This window comes from Lobosporangium transversale, assembly GCF_002105155.1.
Source record: "Lobosporangium transversale strain NRRL 3116 chromosome Unknown BCR41scaffold_14, whole genome shotgun sequence".
Classification (NCBI taxonomy): Eukaryota; Fungi; Mortierellomycota; class Mortierellomycetes; order Mortierellales; family Mortierellaceae; genus Lobosporangium; species Lobosporangium transversale.
The window spans coordinates 76,178-89,629 of NW_019028992.1; the positions used below are offsets into that span (position 1 = coordinate 76,178).

General features: G+C 40.5%; 4 protein-coding genes across 4 annotated transcripts; 2 read left to right on the top strand and 2 right to left on the bottom strand.

Moving 5' to 3' along the window:
• Positions 1 to 119: 119 nt before the first annotated feature.
• On the top strand, positions 120 to 3,905 carry BCR41DRAFT_351501 (phosphatidylserine decarboxylase-domain-containing protein). The gene is made up of 6 exons (XM_022023808.1): positions 120 to 290; positions 445 to 714; positions 1,084 to 1,141; positions 1,231 to 2,663; positions 2,812 to 3,332; positions 3,467 to 3,905. The coding sequence occupies exons 1-6, from the start codon at positions 180 to 182 to the stop codon at positions 3,858 to 3,860; spliced, it is 2,787 nt and encodes a 928-aa protein (XP_021882249.1). The 5' UTR covers positions 120 to 179; the 3' UTR covers positions 3,861 to 3,905.
• Positions 3,895 to 6,013, bottom strand: BCR41DRAFT_421287 (Reticulon-domain-containing protein). Its single transcript, XM_022030006.1, has 4 exons — positions 5,684 to 6,013; positions 4,740 to 4,977; positions 4,468 to 4,615; positions 3,895 to 4,376 (listed from the first exon to the last, which is right to left on the bottom strand). Exons 1-4 carry the CDS (start codon positions 5,868 to 5,870, stop codon positions 4,095 to 4,097), a joined length of 855 nt encoding a protein of 284 aa, XP_021882250.1. The 5' UTR covers positions 5,871 to 6,013; the 3' UTR covers positions 3,895 to 4,094.
• A 2,912-nt stretch (positions 6,014 to 8,925) lies between these two features.
• BCR41DRAFT_321281 (Metallo-dependent phosphatase-like protein) lies at positions 8,926 to 11,368 on the top strand. Its single transcript, XM_022021432.1, has 2 exons — positions 8,926 to 9,515; positions 9,669 to 11,368. Exons 1-2 carry the CDS (start codon positions 8,965 to 8,967, stop codon positions 11,089 to 11,091), a joined length of 1,974 nt encoding a protein of 657 aa, XP_021882251.1. The 5' UTR covers positions 8,926 to 8,964; the 3' UTR covers positions 11,092 to 11,368.
• A 366-nt stretch (positions 11,369 to 11,734) lies between these two features.
• Positions 11,735 to 13,223, bottom strand: BCR41DRAFT_351509 (hypothetical protein). Its single transcript, XM_022023809.1, has 3 exons — positions 12,799 to 13,223; positions 12,244 to 12,448; positions 11,735 to 12,147 (listed from the first exon to the last, which is right to left on the bottom strand). The coding sequence occupies exons 1-3, from the start codon at positions 13,084 to 13,086 to the stop codon at positions 11,813 to 11,815; spliced, it is 828 nt and encodes a 275-aa protein (XP_021882252.1). The 5' UTR covers positions 13,087 to 13,223; the 3' UTR covers positions 11,735 to 11,812.
• Positions 13,224 to 13,452: the final 229 nt, after the last annotated feature.

The window sequence follows — 13,452 nt, forward strand, 5'->3', positions numbered from 1 at the left end:
TGATATCGGGACATTGTAAAAATGCGTGAAAGAAACTCGCGCTACATTTTCCATCATTTATTTTATTTTCTTTTTCATATTCATTACTATTCTTTCATCCAAAAAAAAAAAAAAAAAAAAAAAAAGAATAATAATAATAATAATACCAACAATAATAAACACACATTCATTTATGCAGAATGCTGTCTTCAACACATCAACCACAGCCAGGCATGTCTGACCAAGGGGAAATAACCGCAACGATGCGCATCACTATTTTCAAGGCGGAGAATCTGCCTCCCAAAGACCTTGTATGATTTAAGGACTATATCGACTATCTCTGGTTGTCCAACTTTAGTCGTTATTTATTCTTCAAACCACATTCATTCATTCTTTATTCTTTTTTTTTTGTTATCTATATTTAATTCATCTTATCTGCAACATGTGTTAACTTATAAAACATAGAATGGTTTATCTGACCCATATGTGAAGGTTTCGATTGGCGGACACACTTATACAACGAATGTCGTCAAGAAGAACTTGAATCCAATTTGGAATGTATCATACGATTTTGACCTTGAGTCCCAGTCCGTACCTAACCATATCACTCTGATGTTCTGGGATAAGGATCGGATTGGCAAGGACGACTTTATGGGCATTGTTAATATCCCTTTCGATAAGTCGTCGATCTGGAGTGACGGTGTCCCCAAACACTATGATGATCCCGAAAATACAGTAAGTTTCTCTTGAATTTATTCACTCTGTCATCTAGGGAAACTAAGGCCCAGTGAATGACATTGAAACAAAGGCTTTGCTCTGTGTGATCCTGTTATTGAGTCTTATATGGCAAGTAGCTAAAGCAGTAACAACGACAACGGCAAAGGCGACAACGGAGAGTGGAAGCAGGAGTAGGTTCATTAATGGTGGCAGAGCTATATAAAAAAAATTATAAAAAAAAAAAAAAAAAAAAAAGTCGTCATTATTATATCGAGCTTGGGTTTCGTCCCATGTCATTTATCAGAGAACTCGCCACTTACTGAAATGTATTTGTTCGAAAGCTAAAATAACACCTTTTTTTGCAATGATATGCGTCATATAAATTAGCCCAAATGGTTCCCGCTCGGTTCTCTTCCAGGAAAGTCGTCCAAAGTTAGTGGAGAAGGTTTGTGTGAATGAATGGACATCTCGCTTGCAGGTTTATTCCAGTTTATGTACGGGGGGATTAATCATTTCCTTTTTTTTACGCGATAGTGCAAGTTCAATTCGGATTCATTGACTCAGTACTCGCTCCTTCTAATGAATACTCGCGCGAACGCTGCTCAGAAGTTTGGAGAATTTTGTCAGAAAGCCGTAACATCCTGGGTCTTGGTCAACGAACAATTCGTAGCCCCACGGATAACACGGTCATATCCATGGCCGATATCCCTATGGCTGGCCCCGAAGTAGATCCCTCTCTTGGCCATAGCGACTCTAATCCAGAATCTAGTTCATCTCCCGCAGGGCCCCCAACCAACAGCTTGAACGGTATTGTCTTCTTAGAAGTTGTCTCGGCAGCAAATCTGCCGAAATTACACAACATGACCAGGACGGGCTTCGATATGGATCCTTTTGTTGTTATCTCATTTGGAAAATATATTTTCCGGACACGAGTTATTCGTCACAACCTCAATCCTGTCTGGAAGGCTAAACTCATGTTCAGAGTCCATCATGGAGAGGAAATGTTCCAGATCAAGTGCTCCATTCATGACTGGGATAAGCTCAGTGGCAACGACCACGTAGGCTCCGCGTTGCTAAATGTTAAGGACCTTATTCAGGCTGCGAATACCAGCGACGACATCCATGGCCATGTTAACGGTGAGTCTGCTTCGGATGGCACAAACGAACCCACAGATCCTGATATGAAGGATTTTGTTCTCAAAATTGATCTCTACAGTGGTCTTAAGGTCACATCAGAGGATCCTCAGCTTCGAATTCGCGCCAAGTTTGTGCCTTACATAACGCTACGGAGAAGATTCTGGTATAGTCTTGTCAAGTCCTATAATACTAATAATCAGAGTGGGCTATACAATAAAGTCTTGATTCAGACAATGCTTGAGGGCCTTGGATCAACATTGTCAAGCAAGACTATTGATGGATTCTTTGCACCGTTCAAAAAGGATCCCGAGGGCCCTGGTCTTACTTTCGATGAGCTCTTTGAGCGGCTGGAGGCACAAGTCCGTGTAGATGATGGAGTGCCGAAAGAGGTTGCCGAAACAGTTACAAAGAAGTTGTTCAATTTCTCACGATTCCCAAAGCCATCGAAAGGCAGTGACAAAAATACTCAAGAAGGAGAAAAGGAGGAAGATGCTGAGCTTTATGTGCACCTTACACGCAATCAGCCACCAAGCGGATCAAATCCTGAGGCTCTGGACATTGAGGAGCCCACGGAGGAGGATTTTGAACCTCAGACGTCAGAAGAAGAATATTTGGTCAGGATATCCACTTGTCCGATCTGTCATGATTCGAGCCTGTGCCACAAAACGGAGACAGATGTTATTACACATATTGCTGTCTGCTCTGGTAACGATGGCTTCAACCTGGATAAGCTCATTCTTGGGAATTTTGTTACAGAGGCGAATGCACAACGCAAGTGGATTACCAAGGTAGTCAAGAGTTTGGGATATGGCCGCTATGGCTCTAACAAGGTACGAGGCTATTTTCATCAATTCACTCCAATTTCTACACTGCTCTTTTCGCCTTTAATAATAATAAAAAATAAAAATAAAAAAAAACTTTTGTTTCTATTCGTTATTGACGGTTTGGCGATTTATTATTAAATTTCTTTTTCATTAGAGCAATGCCAATATTATTGTTCAGGATCGAGCTACGGGAATGATGCTCGAGGAAAAGATGCCGACGTTTGTCCGTTTGGGTATCCGTTTGCTATACAAGAGTCCAGCTAATAAAATCCATGTCAATAAGATTTTGGCCGACATGTCAAGGAGGCAGGGCCTTAAATTCGATGATCCTCGATCCAAGCGCGATATTGAACCATTCATTCGTTTCCACAATCTTGAAGTGCACATGAAAGAAGTTTTAGAGCCTATTGAGAACTTTAGGAACTTTAATGAGTTCTTTTATCGCAAACTTAAATCTGATGCTCGCGCATTGAGCTTCCCTGGTGACGAACGAGTGGCCGTCAGCGTAGCAGACTGCCGTATGACCTGTTTTCAGACCATCTCAGATGCGACTCGTTTCTGGATCAAAGGCAGGGAGTTCACTATCAAAAAGATGCTCGGCGATGAGGAGCTTGCCAAGAAGTTTGATGGCGGCAGCCTTGCCATTTTCCGCTTGGCGCCACAGGACTACCACAGGTATAAAAAAAGAAGGGGTTGCATAATTTTTTTAAAATGATCTTTTCTTCTGCAGAGGCATTAACATTTAGTTCTTGGTTGTGCCATTAACACTTTTTTTTTTTTTTTTTTTTTAAAAAAAAAAAAAAAAAAAGATACCATATCCCTGTTAAGGGAATTCTCTCGGAGCCCAAGGAGATCGCAGGCACGTATTATACTGTGAATCCGATGGCAATCCGCAGCCAACTAGATGTCTATGGTGAGAACAGACGTGTGATATCGACATTAGAGTCCAAAGAATTTGGCACGGTAGCCTATGTGGCCATTGGTGCCATGATGGTTGGATCAATTGTATTGACAACGCGAGGAGGACAAGCGGTTGAACGCATGGATGAACATGGATACTTTGCTTTTGGTGGGTCTACTATTGTAGTGTTGTTTGAACCAAACAGTATCCAATTTGATGAGGATTTGCTTCAATCATCAAAGAACCAGATCGAGATGCTAGTGAGGGTGGGAATGCGCATTGGTATTTCCAACAAGAACTGACATTTATAACACTTTGAACAAGATAATAAATCAAACTACCTAACCTAGTATCTATTTTGTTGATTTAATGTTTTAATGTCTTTGCAAGATGGGGGGACAAGTGAATTGTGAAGCAGGTGGAGGTACATTCAAACTATGTAAAAAAAAAAAATAATAATAATAATGACAAAAAAAAAGAAGCTATGGACAAAGTACATGTAAAAGTAAGGCGAGATTGTGCAGTTGATTGTCTGCTTATTCAAGCTTTTTGTCAGACTTCTTCACAAGACCCTTCTCTTTGGCAAACTGTTCAGCCTTGGAGTAAACGCTGTTGAATTGCTCTTGTGCAACCTGACGACCCTTGCCAACATGAGCCTGGACGAGATTGCTAGTCTTGGCAACCTGAGTGTCGATCAAGGTCTGATTATCGAGATAGATGCGTGGTGCGGCAAAGAGTGAGACCAAAATCAAGGAAAGAAGGGTGGTGGTCGAGAACCAGGTGCGAAGTGTCCAGATAGCGTAGAAGATACCGATAAACTATATAGTAATAAACATTTAAAATTTTATTTTGAGTCAGTCGTCCGGACATTTAACATCTTGGGTACAATTGCTTCAATGATTGCTTTACCTTGAGACTGCGCTTATTGTCCTCAACCAAGACGACCTTGGCAAGCTCAGTGAAGATGACATTAAGACCGTCTGTCACATAGTCGACTCGACGATGCAAACGATCGGCATCCACGTGCAAATACTCTGTTGAACGAGAGTAGTACTTCCTGTAATAAAGTAATTATTAAAGTAAGAACTATGTCAGATGTCCATTGCCTTTGTTTTTGCGTTCTCTTTTGACATATAGCTCCCTCAAGAGATATGCTTTGTGATTTTTCGTTAATAACTTACTCTAATGGACGAGGAACGTTGGGTTTGTTGGTGAGGCGGTTGAAAACGAGCAAACCATTGACATAGATGAACGAGCCAGCAATGCCAAAGACAAAGAGCGCACAAGCAAGGTTCAATAGTGAGATCCAGCGGCAAGAGAGGACGAGAGCAAGAGATGAAGCAAGAGCACCGCCTGAGACTGTAGGATTCTCCCAGAGGACAAGGCTCTTGAGACGAGGTGTCATGTATGCATAAGGGTCTGAAACGTATGAATAGCAAGTGAGGAGGGAGAAAAAAAAAAAAAAAAAAAAAAAAAAGATTAGTTTTGACACGCGATATTGAGCAAAGTGCCTGCATATACAGCACAGCGATGTAACTGTCAACGAACAGTTGAATTGGGGGTACAGGGATCACTGTGGACTGGGTCCTACAAGGGAAAAAGTTTGGTTTGTTTGTCCCCCCACGCCCAGTTATCAAACCATAAACCATTTCCTTTTCAATTGGATTTTTTGTATGTGTATTATTTGTTCCGTTTTGCTTATTGCCCACGATTAGACATGTGCGCCTCCTATTTTTTGTGTTGGTCGGAGCGTACAACTGATAAGCACAATTGCATGTGGTATTTTTTTTATTGTTTGGTAATCAAACCTCTTATTGACAAAAATGATGGGCCCTGCTATTTTGCTTTAATGGTTTCCCGTTCAACGAAAAAAAGTATAAAATGGAGAATCAGGTCTTGAACCAACAAGAACAAAGACCAAAGACTCAAGAGGTTACCCAGTCTAATTTTCCTTTCCAAACAGTAAACGTATTTTTTCTATTCAAGAGTCACACGGCAGTGCAATTATTTTTATTTTTTTTTTTGATACAACTTCTTTTTCCTGTTTTTGTCCTTGTTATCCTCTGGAAAAAGAAAGAAAGAAATACAGACTTCATTGAAATGAACAATATTGCATTTCACATACCAGAAAGCAGAGCCTTCTCTGCAGAATCGGAAGAGCTGCGCTCACGGCGAGCCAAAGTAGCTTCTGCGGACGCGAGAGGCACAGCAGAAGCATTCTCAGTGACGATACTTTGGGTAGTTTGGGTAGTATCGGGATGAGAGTGGTCTACTGGAAGGTAATTGAGACCAGAGTCATGTGGTTGTGCCATGGTGAAATAAAAAGAGCTGAGATGGATAAAATAAAAAGAGTTGAGATGCTATTGATGGAGTTGTTTGTTAGTGCTGCTTTTTCTAAAGGTGTAATTGAAGAAAAGAGAAGAGAAAAGGGAAAAAAAGAGAGAATGAAAAAGATTTATAAAAAAAAAGCGGAATATTTTTTATCTGTCGTGTGTGCATCATCTTTTCACAAACGTTACTACCAAACAATGTTACATCTTATGCATAAAATTATTGTGGTTTGTTTTTCCAACCATCATTCTTCATAATTACTTCCGTCACTACTTACTTACGTCTTGCTCGCTTATTTGGTCGAATATCTTTCCTTCTAAACAATCAGAGCTTATCTGTTGTCTTTCAATATGAACAAATTTAATAACCACGTATTGCAACATCCGTCATTAATCATGATGACATGAGTGTGTGCTAAGTATATGTACAATTTTATTTATTTCACAATGATGTTGACTGATGATTATTTAAAAATATCGGACTAACGATCATGGGAGAAAAATGATCTTGGATTAATGTCGATGTATTCAAGCTGTCATTGGTTGAAAAATAAAAATACGAATGTCTTTAGCAAACTCCAATCTCCTCACCACCGCCACCAACTCTAATAACTTGGACAAAATGGCTAGTGAAAGCAATTGACGTTTTGCTTTAGTATCGTTATCCAGCGGGCCGCATCACATTCTGGCGCGAGATCTTACATGAAAGAAATAACAAGTCTTGCTTTGATCAGTAAATGCAATCATTTTTCTCTGGGACTATCCCCTCAATCGTAAGGCTATAAAGGCCGTGGTTGACCAGTGTAAAGGTTTTAGCAGCCACAACTCCATATACTTTTTGAATAGCTCTGAATGTATTACAGCCAATTAGATGATTAGATGCTGCTCAAGCCATAAGCCACAGAATCAATTCAATCATTGTTTTAAGAATACAAATATATTGGGATAGTGGGTCCTTGATTTTGTGAGGATGGCTATCCAATGTAGTATTCTGTGCTCTTTCGATCCGGCATAATATTTTTTTTTTTTGAAAAAAAGAGAATATATTGACATGAAATATGGTTTAAGGCAATCTTTGCCCTTATTACGGTCGAAGGGATAACAACCAGGGCTTGGCCTCACAGTAAGAAAAGATCATGTCTTAGTTTAAACAGCACCCGCCTCTGAAGCTATGGAATCATACCCAATATGTCGCCTTGGTAAACTAATATTAAGGTAACACAACGATGAAAACAAGTTTTATTCTAATGATCTTCAGTTCAGGGTTCATGTAGCCAACCTTTGATTTTGGAAGGAAGCAAAAATCTACGCTATGGAATCTATCCGTCCATAAGTGCTCCTTTACGAATGTATTGTCAAGATGAAAATGATTCCAAATTCCTTGTGCTCCCTTGAGACCGCATAGTCTTCTACGATGTGATGTTTGTTCAGCTGTGGTCATGTAAAATTAAGTGAAGTCAAAAACCATTCTATTCAACATGCTACGTCATGGTAGGTAATTATCAGTGGTATGGTCTGATTTGAAAGCACTGTCAAATGTTTGCACAACGTTCAGCGTACTACACCAACATTTCTCCTCCTAATCTTACCGAGCTTACAGATACCGGTATCCGTAATTAAGCTTCGTTGAGGGATATAATAGGAGCGTGAGTTGAGATGGTCAATAAGTAACTACGCTACGGACGCACCTTTCCCTAATGACTCCCAATATCTGCCTACTTCCCTATCATTAGTAGAGGCAACAGTTGGAATCTGATGGTTGGCGAAATAGTAAACATCTGCAGAGACGAGTGCGAAAGATACGCCACCCGTATGGGTTTATATATCTGTGACTGTGAAGTAAACATTCCAATGACGGCATTGATGACGAAATTGGTTCTTAAAATTCAATCGAATGAGCATGCTCATAACAAAATCGAAAGAACGACTCGTACCAGTAAATAGCCTGTTGCTACCCTCGAGCCATTACTACAATGGAGCAAATGACTTGATCCTAGTAGCACCGCATCTAGCGGAAGGGCAGCGGTGACTACCCCACTTGCACTATATAAAAAGATCGCTCGGAGACCAGGGTGGCTAAAAGACCGCATTCATTGGCTTCTTGGTATTTGCGCGTTGCTTCTGAAAGTATTGCCAGCGGCATCGGTAGACTTGAGACAAATGGGCCATTCTTACTCAAGTAACAGCCCACGAACAAAACTGCGAATGTTGTTATGACATTTTGGCGGGGGTAAAGCGTGTTTTCTTCGTACTAAAAACATTTTTCTGTAGTGGAAAATCCACTCACGTCAACAACGATGTAACTCAAAGATTAAGTCATGGAAATGAACACTTGCTTCCCCGACGAAGACTGAGTGGAATAATGGATGAAGAAAAGACAGCCCGATCCTTGATGACAATTTACCAGGACAAAAACTGATCATGGCCTTGCTTTTCCAGCACTTAATGTTTAGATGATCCTATTTTCCTTCCGAGTTACTTCTTCAAGCTTCGGCTGCTAATAATAGCTCCACGTGTTTGAAGCCCTCAAGGCAGTAATGCTTACCTGATTATCCCGAAAGGAGGGTCGCCAACAGCTCCAACATCCGGACGACTTTGTTTTTAATGTTACACATGGTGTTTTCTACAAATGGGTTTCGATTTTAAGCTTGGAAGAGGCTGAGCAATGGTTGGAATGCACGTGTGGGACATGGTTCGTGCAGAACATGCTTGCGATTGAGAGGTTTTTTCTCCACATGTGCCACATAGTCTATGTTCTTTTACTTTTTTTTTTTTTTTTTTTAAAAAAAAAAAAGTCGTGTTGCTTGTCCTGTGCGTCCATCTGTCCACCTCTTGTAGTGCATGTCCTTGTCCACGTTTTTTATCCGAATTGCATTCGTCAATTACATTCAATGACATACATGAATATTTGAATAGTGTTACTTGGTTTTAAACTATGAGTAGATCATGAGTATCTCAAATAAAACTTTACTCTCTCTCGTTTTTCTTTCTTTCTTTCCTTCACTTTCACACTACCCTGATAATCTATTCTCTTAGGAAAAAAAAAAAAAAAAAAAAACTGATTCGATTCCTCACCATGGAAGCTGAATCCCAAGAAACATCTTTCTCTACTTCTTTCTCTACCCCTGTCACAGCCACATTTTACAATTCCTCTTCTTCAAAACGCCTCTATCATTCAAGATCTTCTACCTTTTACCGTTCCGCAAGGCTCCTGGTGATATGCTGTATAATCACCTCATTGTGGCATCAGCAGTGGTCTTTAAAAACATTCGTCCTTGGCCGTCCTACTTCTCGCAACTCCCCTCCATTTTCTTCTCGTTATGATCCGGATCAATCACATCTCAAAGGTCAATTTCTCCATATCACCGATATTCATCCAGATGAGTTTTACATCAATGGGGGAACCATTGCATCCTCTTGCCATAGGAATGCAACGGATGATGAGAACAACGATGGTTCACATATTTTTCGTCCCGGTCGTACGGAAGGTGGTGTCGGTGGTCTCTTTGGTTCTCCTTACTCGATCTGCGACAGTCCTTTTTCCTTGACCAATGCTACATTTGAATGGATTGACAAAAACCTGCTTGATGAGATTGATTTTGTAGTCTGGACCGGTGACAATGCACGGTAAGTTATTTTTGACTTGTCTTAGGAACACAGTGCCAAGTTTCTATTTACCACTGCAGATACCAGACTTCAGTAGACAATAGAAATCAAAAAAAAAAAAAAAAAAAAAAAAAAAAAACTAACTCATTGTTTCATTTATAAAACTACAATTAGACATGACTCTGATAACGAGCGTCCCCGCACACAGAAGCAGATTGAAGACATGAATAGAGAGATCGCCAATCGATTTCTCGAAGTGTTTGCGCCCGATAAAGACGACCCATTTCAACAACGGATCCCAATTGTACCATCAATAGGCAATAACGACGTATACCCCCATAACATTATGGAAGCAGGCCCTAACCGCATCCTGCAGCATTTTTCAGAGATTTGGGCCGAATTTATCCCTGAAAGCCAATATCATACGTTCCAACATGGTGGATACTACACGGCTGAAGTTGTCCCTGGCAAGATTGCAGTGGTTGCGCTGAATACATTATACTTTTTCAACCAGAACGCAGCTGTGGATGGATGTGACTCTGATGACGAACCAGGCACGGATCAAATGGACTGGCTGGAGGTTGAGCTGGAATCAATGAGGAAAAGAGGAATGACTGCATATCTTACAGGGCATGTGCCACCTGCTCGCAAGTCGTATTCGGACTCTTGCTTTATTCGTTACACTGATATTGCACTGAGATTTCAAGATGTGATTGTAGGACATCTCTATGGTCATGCCAATATTGACCATTTTTTCATTCTTTCACAAGCCACTCTTAAAGGAAGTGAGTTTGAGCTCCCATCTGAGGAGGAGATTCCACACACTGAAGAGCCCGAAAATAGCAATACCGCAACTGTTGGATTCATGGGAAAGAACAAGAGTGTATGTGGAGATAAATCCTTCGAGTACGAGTATGACCAATTTCACTACATGGGACTAAGCTCATACCTTCTGGAGCTGTGGGAGCAATACGAGGATATCCCAAAAAAGAAAGTCAAACTAAGCGACTATGCAATCGTTCTCGTCTCACCATCCGTAGTCCCAACCTACAACCCGAGCCTGCGTGTCTACAGCTATCAGCTAGCTACCGAAAAAAGCCAAGATGAGCTGCTGACTGTCTCGCCTAGCGAGGAATTGGACGGGTCTCAAGCTGAATCATTCGAGGACGAAGCAGGGGATTTAGACAATGAAGTAGAGCAAGAAGAGGAAGAAGAAAGTTTGTGGAGCGGATTTGTTGCTCAACGGTATGGTCACAATGTGGACAACAATTACAATAACGGCAAAAAGAAAAAGAAGAAGCCTAAAAAGCCCAAGAAGCCTAAAAGGCCACCAAACCCTCCAGCAGTCCCTCCTTCGGCGTTTGGGTTCCCTCTTCATTACACACAATACTGGGTAAACCTGACTCTGGCGAATTTAGAAAAGAAACAGCCTGAGTATGTTGTTGAGTATCGGAGTAAAGAAGATTGGGGGCTTCAGGATTTAAGTGTCCCTGGGTGGTTGGCTCTAGCGAGGAAGGTCGTAACAGACGATCGTGTGAAAGAGCAATATCTTGCCAGGATGGTTGTCCTAACTGGTACAGAAAACGATCATTTTTAAGAAAGGGAATACGGAGCAAATGGTACTGTCAGCTTTGTTTATAACTAATAACTGATGTGATTATTAGTGGAGTTCAAAAGAAAGAGGAGTGGGAAAAATATCCTTTGTATGCAGCATGCTGCAGTCAGCGATGCTACTTTTTTTTCTCCATGCTACAATGCGATGCGACATGAGTATTTATTAAATCATTATTGTTCTGAAGACTACGAAAAGAATAAACAAACAAACTAAACAAACAAATAAATAAAGAACAAAAAAAAAACAGAGGCGTTTTACTGAGAAAAGGATACATTTCAACAAGACATAATGTACAGAGAGAGGGGTATCTAATGTGCAACACGCCTCGGATGGGATGAAGTGAAAGGGCCCCTTAGGAAGAAAGAATAACGGCCAAGCAATAAGGATGTTATGCAGAAGACGACTCAGGAAGCAAAAAGGCCTGATCCGACCTTCTTTTTGGGCTATGTGCTTCTGTTCCACTTTCCTATTGGTTTTTTTTTTTTTTTTTGTGGTTTGTTGCCGTTACTATGTCAGAATAGATGGCACGATTGGCTGTAACTTCTCCTTGGCTTTCCCGCGGAGGCCTAGATCCTCGCTGGTAGACTGTTCAAATGTTTGACAGAGATCAAGCACTGTTGCTGTGCCAATATTAAGAATATGGATGTTCTCCAGGATGTCCAAATAGTTTTCAGGAGTAAAACTCCTAAGCCATCGCGGACCGTCATCTGTGTAGAGCTACCAATGCCAATGCATATACAAAGGTTCGCACACATACAACAGAAAAATGTGTGAGAAAGCAGTGACTGTGCGAGATAGGAATAAAGGATGTCATCCAAATGTTCGTTTCGAAATATGAAAGCGTTACCCAGTACAAGAGCTCATCGAAACGACTACTCTCTGGATTCCTAAATTCAATCTTCAACTCAGGAAGAGAATCATTCATGTCAGAGTCGAAAGAGCTTTCATTCTGAATACCTTCAGAACGGCTGTAAGATTGATCCTGGTGGTTTTGATGGTTTTCGTCCAAGCTCTTGCCAAATCGGGATGCGTCTGGGTCTGTGAATGTGGTGCAAAAAAAAAAAAAAAAAAAAAAAGTTTAGGGGTTTATAGATGGACCCTAAAAAAAATGACATGAAAAGAGGGATGCATTACCTTCCTCCATTGATTCATCGTCATCTACTGTACAGACCTCATCACCTTGTATCGACATATTGTCGATCTCGCTGGTATCATCGTCATCATCGCCATTACCACCATCATCACCACCATTATCGTCATCGTCGCTATCGCTCTTGGATCCCCAAGCATCATCAAAAATCATCTGGTCAAATATTTTGCGAAATGTCAGACACCGTGCCTAGTGATATCATGACAGTCGCAACCGATGATTGAAAACAATTGGACAGAGTTTTAGTAAGACTCTAAATGTCTAGTAAATACGCTTCATATATTTGTACATTTGGTTGATACGCATTCAAATGTGAGCCTTTGCCCATGTGTTGTACACCCCATTACAGGAAGAGGGGAAAAGTGTCGTTTAAAGGATTCATTCAATGGTATAAATATTGCACAAATGCAAACAAACAATGAATATTTTTGTTTGCGTGTTTTATAAAAGATGTGACCATAGATCTGGCGGAAATCGCTGAAGACCAGACAAAAAAAGGCAAATAAACTAAAAAAAATAAAAAAAAAAAGAAAACGTACCGACAACAATTGAACATGCACATAAAAGCGCAGACTGCCTGCTACAAGAATACAGTTAGCATCTGATTTTCTGTTAAATAACGTCGGCCCCAAGGGTATTAAGCTCCGTGCAATAGCATCAGCGACGTAGATGGTAGGTGGACAATCTGAGGAAGCATCCACTGATAAATGATCTTGCATGGGAACGTTGGATGAAACGTCCTCATGCCCTTGTTGACAGTGTTGTTGCTGTGCTGTATTAATATTGTTTTGAAATTTTGGATCTGGTTGAGAAGTGAAAATAGTCATTTGGGAGCAAGAAAATAATGTCGACTTGGTTTGCAGTAAGGAGTGAACCCAAGGAGGATGAAGGCGATGTGAAATATTTGTAGTAAGGCTTTGTAGTGATTTGGGGAAGAAGGGTCCTTCATCGCTCAAGGGTACAGATATAAAAAAAAAAAAAAGAAAAAGGAAAAAGAAAAAAAAAAAAAAAGGAAAAAGAAAAAAAAAAGCGAGAGTAAGGCGTATTTATTCCAATCTGGAAGAGGAAGAGAAACCTGTCTGTTTATGCTGGACTCTTCACAAATGTCATGCATGTCTCCCATCTTTTTTTTTTTTTTTTTCTTGTTTGTTTTGATTATTTGGGCATGTTTCTCTTAAGGCCATGATTTATTT

What these genes read in the sequence shown, in the direction of transcription:
- BCR41DRAFT_351501 (XM_022023808.1), top strand. Translation starts at nt 180, where the DNA reads ATGCTGTCTTCAACACATCAACCACAGCCAGGCATGTCTGACCAAGGG. An exon ending in ATCTGCCTCCCAAAGACCTT is followed by an intron (nt 291 to 444) that starts GTATGATTTAAG and finishes TATAAAACATAG; the next exon opens with AATGGTTTATCTGACCCATA. An exon ending in GCCGCTATGGCTCTAACAAG is followed by an intron (nt 2,664 to 2,811) that starts GTACGAGGCTAT and finishes CTTTTTCATTAG; the next exon opens with AGCAATGCCAATATTATTGT.
- BCR41DRAFT_321281 (XM_022021432.1), top strand. Translation starts at nt 8,965, where the DNA reads ATGGAAGCTGAATCCCAAGAAACATCTTTCTCTACTTCTTTCTCTACC. An exon ending in TGGACCGGTGACAATGCACG is followed by an intron (nt 9,516 to 9,668) that starts GTAAGTTATTTT and finishes AACTACAATTAG; the next exon opens with ACATGACTCTGATAACGAGC.
- BCR41DRAFT_421287 (XM_022030006.1), bottom strand. Translation starts at nt 5,870, where the DNA reads ATGGCACAACCACATGACTCTGGTCTCAATTACCTTCCAGTAGACCAC. An exon ending in AACGTTCCTCGTCCATTAGA is followed by an intron (nt 4,616 to 4,739) that starts GTAAGTTATTAA and finishes ACTTTATTACAG; the next exon opens with GAAGTACTACTCTCGTTCAA. An exon ending in ACAATAAGCGCAGTCTCAAG is followed by an intron (nt 4,377 to 4,467) that starts GTAAAGCAATCA and finishes ATTACTATATAG; the next exon opens with TTTATCGGTATCTTCTACGC.
- BCR41DRAFT_351509 (XM_022023809.1), bottom strand. Translation starts at nt 13,086, where the DNA reads ATGACTATTTTCACTTCTCAACCAGATCCAAAATTTCAAAACAATATT. An exon ending in TGCATGTTCAATTGTTGTCG is followed by an intron (nt 12,449 to 12,798) that starts GTACGTTTTCTT and finishes TGATATCACTAG; the next exon opens with GCACGGTGTCTGACATTTCG. An exon ending in CGATGAATCAATGGAGGAAG is followed by an intron (nt 12,148 to 12,243) that starts GTAATGCATCCC and finishes CCACATTCACAG; the next exon opens with ACCCAGACGCATCCCGATTT.